Below are 9761 nucleotides of genomic sequence, written 5' to 3' on the forward strand. Positions count from 1 at the left end.
TCAAGTGTCAAATGTCAAGGCTATTAAAGGAAGAGTGGATTTTTCTAAAGATTAATTCTTTAAATCAAAATTCTAGATTTTTGTAGTTCACCGAAGAATATTTATTAATAGTTTTTCTATTTTTATTTTTGATACATATAAAGAATAAAGCGCCATTTTCATATTTAACTTCCATATTCGTATAAAAATATAAGTACGAAAAGTGTATTTAGATTTGAAAATAAATAAAAAACACGAAGGCAATTTGGTTCAATGAGATTAATTAGTCTTTAGATTCGGATTATATATATATATATATATTAAATTTTAAATCATAGCTAAAACTGTCAAAAATGTCAAAGTCAATGTTAAAATGAATGTAGGTGATGACCTTAAGTTGGTATTTTAATAAAATTCAATTCTTATTTGTTATTTTCTTCTTTAATCTTAATCTAAAAAGGCATAAAAGATTCACAAAAATCTAAAATTTCAACGCTTCTTATAAATTATAATGTATCATTTTAGTATATATCATTGAGTAGTACCTTAAACATTTAATATTATCTGAATCATTCTACTATTCATATTTGTTTAGAAGCCATGGATAGATTTGAGTATATAGAAGCGCGCCTATTTGAAGGTGAAAACTATCTTAAACGTGATAAAAATGTTAAAATCTATGATGGAGATGATAAGGTAACAATATGTTTAGTCTATTTTTATTTTATTTAAATAACAAATGCCTCACTCTTCCGTCATATTTTAGACACAATTCGTTGATGGTGAAGTAGTGCTTACGACACACAGAATTCTTTGGGGCAAGCCAGGTGACATACCTAAAGGATTAGTGTGTTTGTCTTTACATTTATATTACATATTTTGTATGGAAGAAGAAAGTGGTGGAATGTTTGGTCTTGGTGGTCCAAAACGAATTATATTACATCTAGGACCTACAATCCCAGGTAATGAAAAATTTGGAATCTATCTATATATCATAGCTATAACAATATAAATTGCTTGTAATTCTAAAATAATTTTATTTAAGGTAAGAGGCCGGGCCCAGCAGTAGTGAGCCCATACCATTTTATAAAATTTTCATTTAAGGATGGTATTGATAATGCCTTCTATAAGGCTCTAAGTGAAGCAGTAGCTGCTAAAGCTTGGGAGAGAACCCAGCAAGTATCTACTTCGAGTAACTTGCCTGCATCAAATTCAACCCCAAAGCCTTCTGTAACACCAATTAATTCTAAAATCCGCTCTGGCATTGTTGGTATAGAAAGAAGTATAGAAGAACAACACAGGGCTACTGATCAGAGTATTAGTGTGGCATTTCAGGATTTGAAAAAATTAATGGAAAAAGCTAAGGAAATGGTTACTGTATCTAAGACAATTTCATCAAAAATAAGGGTAATTTTCTAAATGATACTGTTTAAAATGTATATTTTAAAGATATTGAAAAATCATTTTTATATGTAATAATATTTTAACAGGAGAAACAAGGAGATATCTCGGAAGATGATACTGTTAGGTTTAAGTCTTACCTTATGAGCTTGGGTATTGATGATCCTGTAACGCGAGATACATTCAGGTCAGATTCAGAATATTATATGGGCCTAGCGCAACAGATATCTGATATGATGGTGGCAGTTTTAATCGTAAGTGCATGAAACAATAAAATAAAAAAACAAATTTTAATTATAATGTAACTGCACCCATAAGAATAGTTACATTATATGCATAAATTAGTTGTAACTCTACTTGTATGAAGTAATTTATTTTCTATAAAATACCTTTATTATTTAACATCTGTCATAATGTTTTTAAGAACTTAAATTGAGTACTTTAAGGTTTGGAATATTACATTATTTAAATTAATTTATTTTAGGACTGTGGTGGTATAATGTCTTTAGCAGATGTATGGTGCAGAGTAAATAGAGCAAGAGGCTTGGAACTTATATCACCTGAAGATTTACTGAATGCTTGCAAGTAAGAATTAATACTGGCATTTCATGATTAACCTGCAGCAATCTATGTACAAAACAAAGTATTCTTGTTGATGATGTCCTCTTAATTTCGGCCTAAACTCAAATTGGATAGGGCACAAGAGAATGAGAATAATTTGACTTTTATATACATATTGTCTGCATTGTCTGATTTTTATATACATAAAGCCTAGGCTAGCCTAGCCTATGTCTAGGTAAGGCATGCTTTAAATCATTCACCAACTAGGATCTATTGTTATTAAAAATATTATCTTGTTATCTTATTTGTTTTCCAGCACTTATTTGTAATTTACTATATAACATGTTTATTTTTAAGGTTGTTACAAAATGTTGACTCGCCCATGTCATTACGTAAATTTCCCAGTGGTGCTTGTGTACTACAGCTTAATAGTAACAGAGATGAAGAAATAGCAAAAGCTACTAGTCAATTGGTAACTAGTCTTTAATGTTTTATTACATTTTACTATATTTATAATTTATGTTGAATTATAGCATTTTAAAAACTACAAAATTTAAAAATTTTAGCTTGAAGAGAATGGGTTCCTTACTCCAGTGAAGCTGTCTCAAATTGCAAATGTTTCCGTCCTTCTCGCACGCGAGCGCCTCTTTACGACTGAAAGTCTAGGCTTGGCATGTCGGGATGAATCAATTGAAGGTTTAGCTTTTTACCCTAACATGTTTCTTACAAAAGCATAATTAAATATATATATTTTATCTAAAGTTGTTGTTTTCTTTATAATATAAATTAAAACATTTCATTTTCAAGCACAAATATATTTCATTAGCAAATTACCTGTACCACAAAAGCATAGTTCACACTTAACCTATTTCAAGATATTTGTTGAAGCCTATCCAATATGCAAAGCCACACTTTTTTCACACAATAATAATAATCAAGGCTGTATACCATTCCCAAAATATTTCATTCGTAACACTTACTATGAACGATATGAACAATCTTATACCCTACAAAAGCTTAGCTTGAAGACATTTAAGCTACATAGTAATACAATAATAAATTTGTAAGAAATTTTACAATCTGTATAAAAATAACATCTATTTTTAGTAAAAAAAAGCATATTTGTTTTAATCACAGTTGAACAATAACTATAGTTTAATTAATTTTTTTTTTAACTGTATAAATCCCAATTCAAAATATTACATACAAATTATATTAATAATCTTGACTAATTTAATAAATTTTGAATAATTTAAGACTTATAGTTTTAGAAGTATAAATATTTTAACCTACAATAGAATACTGATATTACAATAGCATATAAATTATTATTATCAATTCTTAGCAAAAATACGAAATCTTAGCACTACCAGTATGTCTTGATGCATTAATGACATTCAAATTACTTTGAAAGTAGTGGTGGCTATTATAATAGAAGCATAAATTGCATGTGAATATGTTTAGTGATATAAATATTTTACTTTTAATGTCAAAATTAAAAATAGGGGCAAAAAAAAGAAAAAAGCCTAATACTACATTTTATTTTTGTGGAATGTTAATACTCTATAGAATTCTTGAAATCCTTTGGTAATTGATATTGCTTGCCACACAGCTCCCAAGCTTTGAAATCGTCACATGAGCGAAGATTCTCTACAAAGCACTCAACACCTCTTAAGAAAGGTAACATCATTTGATCATTTATCATTTCAGAAAGACGATGTAAATAACATATATTCTTTGCAAGAATTTCTTTAATACCAGTTGACAGAGGGCGTTCTGTGCATTGTACTATATCCAACTGAAAAAAGAAAGAATAAAATTTAAAAATATTTCTTCATAAACATACTTAATTTTCTTTTTTTTTAAATATTTAATACTCACTTTCTCTTGAATATTGTTTTGTTTCAAACCAAGATGACTGTTAAGACATTCAGAAAAAGTCTTAACATTATTAGGTAAACGTCCTGTTTTATTTTTTGATATGATAAGATCTCCAACCTAAAAAAATATATATTTTAGTTATGTTTATGTAATGTTAATAAATTACTACATATTATTTTAATAACAAACCTGAGTATCAAACACAGAGTTCAGCTTAACATTATGTTTGTGGTATAAGCAATCAGAAAGTTTTCTACAATCATGGACAATCTTCTTAGGATTTTCACTCTCCAGAATTTTCTTTAAACCAGCTTCAAATGCATGATATTGCAGAACTTGAATGTCAAAAATATATATTTGTTGTGGTGTGGAAATAACCAAAAAAGGCATCTTACATTTCCGTCCCATATTTGCACCATCAGTACTCACAGCAATATAATTGTTTTGATTCAAATCATTAATAGCCTCATGAAAACCATGATCGACTTGGTTTATATAAATATACTTTTTCGAAGTTTTTATAATTTCTTCACATTCTTTTAGTGGTATCTTTAAATAAGCTTGTTGATTATCTTCTTGCAACTTTACAATATTTCGTACTTCCGAATCATAGTAATGGCAAACTCCATCATTCTGTTCACCCTCAGATACCTCTTTAACTTCATAAAGTGATATTTTCGATTTATCATTAGTAATACTATAAAATCGGCCTTCAATGATTTCGCTGTTTTTTGTGTGCACTTGCAAAAGTTCACCTTTCATGTAAAGATTGTCCATTTTGTCTGACTTAAAACTAATTAGAAGGGAATAAGTACTTTTAATCTTTCTTTACAGGTTTAGCTGGCACTTTATCAGTTTCACTATATGCCCTATAAATATAGAGACCCAGAGTTACATGTAAAACGATTACTGCTACTACAGCCGAGTAAACGCTGCTTGTTATAGTCTCCAAACGCAACAGGCTATCAAAAAGCAAAATCTTGACTATGAAGAATGATAGCACTGGTACAATAATAATGAACAAACAGTATTTTATTACTGTCCGGAACACTTGAAAGTCGGGTAGTTCCTAAAACGAAAATAGGTTAAACTTAATATGTTTTTTTTTTAAATGAAGTGTATGAAATATTGTTATATTCTAATTCATACTAGAGTCTAAATGTTAAATACTTACATTCGCTTTTCCTTCAATCATTATAGAGTTAAAACAAAAATAAAAATAAAATTAAAACGAGGAAATTTGACCTATCACTTTCATCAATAATCCAAAGACTAAGCGTGATATTCCTTTTGGACTTTTGATAATGATTATAGCAATTGTCTTTGCTTTGCCATAGACTAGATTTAAGTCTAAATTTTCCTTTTTCATTTAAAACTTTCGACTATTGCCAGCAACAAATTTAGCCCTCAATTTTAAGACCTCCAATTTTATAGTACTTAAATTTAATTCATCTTCTAAGTTTTAGCGTTACAGCGTTCACTATGTAAGCGTACGAAATCAGTTTTATTATTCAAAATATTAACAAATGATGTATAAAAACCTTCCTCGTTAGTAAATTTTTCTTTTAGTGAAAACCTCATTAAAATCCGTTGAGTCATTAAGTAGATGTTAGCGGAAATACAGTTAGAAACAGAAAGCTATTTTGTTTTATGCTATTTATAAATATACCTATTCCTGTAGAATATAATAAGGCTTATTTAATGATCTATTTTACACAACGATATAATGTTTATGTACAACAAAATTGATGAATTTTATAGACTATGTCTGTTACTGTTACCATAAACCTTATATACGTATGCTGACAGATTACGGATAGATGAGAGATGTGACGGTTTTCATGATACTCGTTATTGTTTATTGAGTAGTAAATATAAAATATAAATGTACATATACCGCATTCATAATCACGTTTCAAGCATCGGTGTGTATTCTCGCCTCTGTTGTCAACCCTTAAAAGCCATCGTCAAGTAAAAAGCAGCACATTACCAATTAATAAAAACAGTAAATCCGTTAATTAAAAACATTTTGCAATCATTATTAGTTTTACCGTCTATAAAAAAGTTCAATAACATATTTTTATTAAATTGAAATGACTATAGCAACCAGATGGTACAACTGTCCTTCTAGTTCTACATAATTCATAACTTTAGCTTTATGTATTTGTCAAATACTTTTTGCATGGTATGAAAGAGGCGGTAATTAAAAAGCAGTAAAACTTTGCAATGAAACAGAAAACATGGATATCAATCTAAATATACTATTAAAACAGTAAGGTTAAAGTAACATCAGTAGCTCGCTCATATTAATATTGAAATGTATTTTTATGTCCGTTTTCGACTTATGAACTTAAATCTTCCGATCAGGAATTCGCAGTCAGTTTTATTCAGCCGGAGTGTTCTAAAACATTTATAATTAGAAAGGACTTCAAAAATTTACAAAAAAGAATCCGCTCTATAAATTAGTATGTGTTTATATAAATTGCTTTGTTGCTTTGTTACCTACCGCTCTCACTTTACGCTATACTGAACATGAATGGGATAGTGTTATAATAGCATAAACGTTTTTATTTTTGTAAATGTAAAATTTAGAATTCCTCGATATCACTGAGAAACCAACACTTTAAAACAGTTATACTTTAACTTTAACAGTTAGTACTTATAGTTACGTAGTAGTAAGTAAAATTACTTGTTATTCAAGTGATTAAAAACGTAGCTAATAGTATTGTATTAACACAATAAGAAACATGTATTTATTTAAACACCACACCATCCCACAATATGTAAAATCTGTACCAATAACATACTGTTACACCACGTTGTACAAAAAGCGTAAGCCATGCCACTCCGGAAATTACGACGTTTTGGTCGAGAAAAATGCAATCTATAAAATCTAGTGTTTTTTATAACATCAGCTTGATTAAATGATATGATTTACTTGGTGGTAGGGCATTGTTCAAGCCCACCTGGGTAGGTACCTCCCACTCATCAGATATTCTACCGTTAAACTACAGTACTCAGTATTGTTGTGTTCCGGTTTGAAGGGTGAGTGAGCCGTGAAACTACAGGCACAAGGGAAATAACATCTTAGTTCCCAAGGTTGGTAGCGCATTGGCGATGTAAGGAATGGTTAATATTTCTTACAGCGCCTTCGTCTGTGGGCGGTGGTGACCACTTACAATCAGGAGGCCCATATGCTCGCCCGCAAACCTATGCCATAAAAAAAAATCAAATAAAAAGATATAATAAAAAAAATTTCGCTGCAGCGAACTTTAGTTCTAACTCTTACGAGTATTTGAACAATTTGTTTGCATGAGGGTTCTTGTTTTTCGTACAATATAATATGTCAATGGTTAAAGGTAACTCCTGATAACCACATCTGATTGGAAAATTTAGTAAGAAATCGAGATACAAATCAAGGTTACTCTCGACTAGAGAAAGATTACAGCTTCTCTGTGATCGAGAATTGAGATCGTCGCGGTCTGGTATAAGTAAAGGTAAAGAGGTACCGTAGTCCTGCTTAGGTAGTCGTTTTCTGCACACAGGCGACTTGGGCAGATGAATCGCTCTTCCAATCAATCAGTGTAACTTGATTTATATGGCTATAAATAAAAACTCACAATGATTATTATTTATGTAAGTCTATTTTAATTAATAAACAAAATGAAATCACTACGGAATCACTTCGTCATGGATAAAATTTCAAAATGGTGTTCTATATTTTTCCACTTACTTTTTCCATGCGTGTTGCATGTATTATTAACAACTATTCGAAATTTTATTCCATGTAATACAAGTTACATAAAACAGTCTGCTTGTTTGCTAAGCATCTTTAATAAAATGATAAAAATAATTAATTACGGTATAATATTAACACTACTTGTAAGTATTCTTTTTTATTTACATTGACGAAATATTTATTTATAAAATAAATGATATAAAGCCATACTCTTCTCGTTTTTTTTTATTATTATTTTCAACAGATTGGGATTTATGGTTCAATTTTAGATCTAAACGAAGTGCAAAAAAATATTTTGCAATGGAAGAATAACTTGCTAAATTTTAGCGAGGTCAGATGTTTTAATTAACCTTTTTTTAGAGCAAAGAACTGAAGCATATTGTATTAATAACATAAAAACCTTCCAGTTTTATCTCTTTATAGGTCGGAGTATCTACAAACGGAATTTTTGATTTGAGTGATGTGAAAAACAAAATTCTACAATGGAAAACTCAAAAAATATCCGCTCTTTGTCCGTCAAATGGGTATTTTTATATTACGATATTAAATAATTGTAATAACATTGATAATAAATAAATATCATGTTAATATTTTTTTTCCTTCTAGGGTTAGATTGCAAAATTTACTTAACCTTGCTTGTAGCACCGCACAACCTACCAATGTAACCCTACGTGATGCTTGTATAGCATGCTTTTCCCGAGTTACTTCAATGCCAGAGGTGAACCAAAAAATTTTATAAATAGGTTTTAACAAAAAAATCATTAATGTTAATATCCTTTTTTATATAGGGACCCCAAGAATTAAATGCTTTAAGCGTTTGTGCTGTGCAATATTTTACGAATACATCATATTCAACTTGTGCATCAAATTTAATGGTAAGGAAATTATGTATATATAATATATATTTTTGTAAGACCCTTGAATTAATTGAATGATTTAAACTGAATTTTGACTTAAGATAGATCTCACGATATTTTCTGACTTTCACGAATCTTGTCTTATTGCTTAATATCCGCTTATTTATACAACTTTTGATAAAATCCTCGTTATTTATAAGTAAATATAATAGGCAGCTTACATGATTTACATATTTTCATATACCCACTTTCTGATAACTATAGTTCAAATTAATACAACTAATTTTAAACTCCTGTGAGGGTAAAAATTATCTCTTACATTTACTAACTTGGACAAGTAATCTCGGATGTATTGTACGGTGTTAGAAAAAACATTTAAAAAAGAAATGAGGCGTACCGTAAAATGTAAGAGAATATAATATGTGGTGGCTGCCGTAACATGTACTCTAATTATAGTTTGCTACTCGTTTACTAAGCACTAAGTGCTTGCCCAAAATTAAGTAGTTGTGTTTAACCGGGTTTGAACTAACTTCGGTTAGGAGCTACGTATTTTGTCCACTGAGCCATCTTTTCTCTAAATTGAATAATCGCAAGCTTGATTGTTTAAGGCATTGTCAACGTCAGCTTTAAACGTTCAGCCTTCAGGTTGTTATATGGGATATTGTGATTTTGCACGATGCTTAAGAAGAATTAATTCTATAAATTTGGTAAGGATGTACCATAACAAAGTATTTAATGTTTATAATTTAATTTAAATTTCAGCATTTATTTTGATTATTTTCAGATAACTCAATGCACGAGAGAAGGTAGAACTGGTGTAAATATAACAATTGATAGCAATAACGTAAGATTTTACACAAATGTAACTTCGTGCATTCTTGCTAAATCAAGATGTGGTACATTTAATCCTATTACTGGAGATCCACAAACACCAGGATATACTTCGTCAGGATTAAGACTCAGTAACGCACTTCAGTTTTCCGAAACTGGTGAACTTAGAATATTAGCATTTTCGACGGCAACACCTGTTTCCACTTCATTTTGCTCAACTTCAACTAATTTAACTCAAACAAATTGGCTTACAAATATATGTTAATACATTCTTTATCCACATTGTAATGACTAACGTTTTTTTTTTTAATTTATTCTCCACTTTACAATATTTTTCTGCGTTTATGTGGATTTAAGAAGATCCTCATTAGGGTCTTTTAAAATCCGAATATCCGAATATCCACCCAATTGATATAACATATATTGTCAATGCAAACTGAATAAAAAGGTTTTTTTCAAATAAACTTTTAGTTTTTACCAATTAATATATTATCTTTTTTTGTTATTTTGCT

General features: G+C 29.6%; 4 protein-coding genes across 4 annotated transcripts; 2 read left to right on the forward strand and 2 right to left on the reverse strand.

The window, feature by feature from the left end:
- Nucleotides 1-370: 370 nt before the first annotated feature.
- LOC125077785 (vacuolar protein-sorting-associated protein 36) lies at nucleotides 371-2702 on the forward strand. The gene is made up of 8 exons (XM_047689842.1): nucleotides 371-375; nucleotides 575-675; nucleotides 746-941; nucleotides 1025-1386; nucleotides 1470-1634; nucleotides 1865-1965; nucleotides 2299-2413; nucleotides 2508-2702. The coding sequence occupies exons 2-8, from the start codon at nucleotides 580-582 to the stop codon at nucleotides 2676-2678; spliced, it is 1206 nt and encodes a 401-aa protein (XP_047545798.1). The 5' UTR covers nucleotides 371-375; nucleotides 575-579; the 3' UTR covers nucleotides 2679-2702.
- A 764-nt stretch (nucleotides 2703-3466) lies between these two features.
- Nucleotides 3467-4599, reverse strand: LOC125077786 (piRNA biogenesis protein EXD1-like). Its single transcript, XM_047689843.1, has 3 exons — nucleotides 4012-4599; nucleotides 3823-3939; nucleotides 3467-3739 (listed from the first exon to the last, which is right to left on the reverse strand). The coding sequence occupies exons 1-3, from the start codon at nucleotides 4597-4599 to the stop codon at nucleotides 3497-3499; spliced, it is 948 nt and encodes a 315-aa protein (XP_047545799.1). The 3' UTR covers nucleotides 3467-3496.
- Nucleotides 4600-4639: 40 nt separating this feature from the next.
- On the reverse strand, nucleotides 4640-5137 carry LOC125077787 (vacuolar ATPase assembly integral membrane protein VMA21 homolog). Its single transcript, XM_047689844.1, has 2 exons — nucleotides 4997-5137; nucleotides 4640-4891 (listed from the first exon to the last, which is right to left on the reverse strand). Exons 1-2 carry the CDS (start codon nucleotides 5015-5017, stop codon nucleotides 4640-4642), a joined length of 273 nt encoding a protein of 90 aa, XP_047545800.1. The 5' UTR covers nucleotides 5018-5137.
- Nucleotides 5138-8242: 3105 nt separating this feature from the next.
- On the forward strand, nucleotides 8243-9554 carry LOC125077917. Its single transcript, XM_047690031.1, has 4 exons — nucleotides 8243-8279; nucleotides 8350-8436; nucleotides 9027-9125; nucleotides 9203-9554. Exons 1-4 carry the CDS (start codon nucleotides 8271-8273, stop codon nucleotides 9512-9514), a joined length of 507 nt encoding a protein of 168 aa, XP_047545987.1. The 5' UTR covers nucleotides 8243-8270; the 3' UTR covers nucleotides 9515-9554.
- The last annotated feature ends 207 nt before the right edge of the window (nucleotides 9555-9761 follow it).

This window comes from Vanessa atalanta, chromosome 4 (genome assembly GCF_905147765.1).
Source record: "Vanessa atalanta chromosome 4, ilVanAtal1.2, whole genome shotgun sequence".
NCBI lineage: Eukaryota > Metazoa > Arthropoda > Insecta > Lepidoptera > Nymphalidae > Vanessa > Vanessa atalanta.

Bases quoted from the DNA above. Each gene is read 5' to 3' on its own strand.
- LOC125077786 (XM_047689843.1), bottom strand. From the start codon at position 4,599: ATGGACAATCTTTACATGAAAGGTGAACTTTTGCAAGTGCACACAAAA. The intron at 3,940-4,011 runs GTTTGTTATTAA...ATATTTTTTTAG, and splicing joins ACTCTGTGTTTGATACTCAG to GTTGGAGATCTTATCATATC. The intron at 3,740-3,822 runs GTGAGTATTAAA...TTCTTTTTTCAG, and splicing joins AAAACAATATTCAAGAGAAA to TTGGATATAGTACAATGCAC.
- LOC125077787 (XM_047689844.1), bottom strand. From the start codon at position 5,017: ATGATTGAAGGAAAAGCGAAT. The intron at 4,892-4,996 runs GTAAGTATTTAA...TTTTCGTTTTAG, and splicing joins TGATTGAAGGAAAAGCGAAT to GAACTACCCGACTTTCAAGT.
- LOC125077785 (XM_047689842.1), top strand. From the start codon at position 580: ATGGATAGATTTGAGTATATAGAAGCGCGCCTATTTGAAGGTGAAAAC. The intron at 676-745 runs GTAACAATATGT...GTCATATTTTAG, and splicing joins TCTATGATGGAGATGATAAG to ACACAATTCGTTGATGGTGA. The intron at 942-1,024 runs GTAATGAAAAAT...ATTTTATTTAAG, and splicing joins TCTAGGACCTACAATCCCAG to GTAAGAGGCCGGGCCCAGCA.
- LOC125077917 (XM_047690031.1), top strand. The intron at 8,437-9,026 runs GTAAGGAAATTA...TGATTGTTTAAG, and splicing joins CTTGTGCATCAAATTTAATG to GCATTGTCAACGTCAGCTTT. The intron at 9,126-9,202 runs GTAAGGATGTAC...GATTATTTTCAG, and splicing joins GAATTAATTCTATAAATTTG to ATAACTCAATGCACGAGAGA.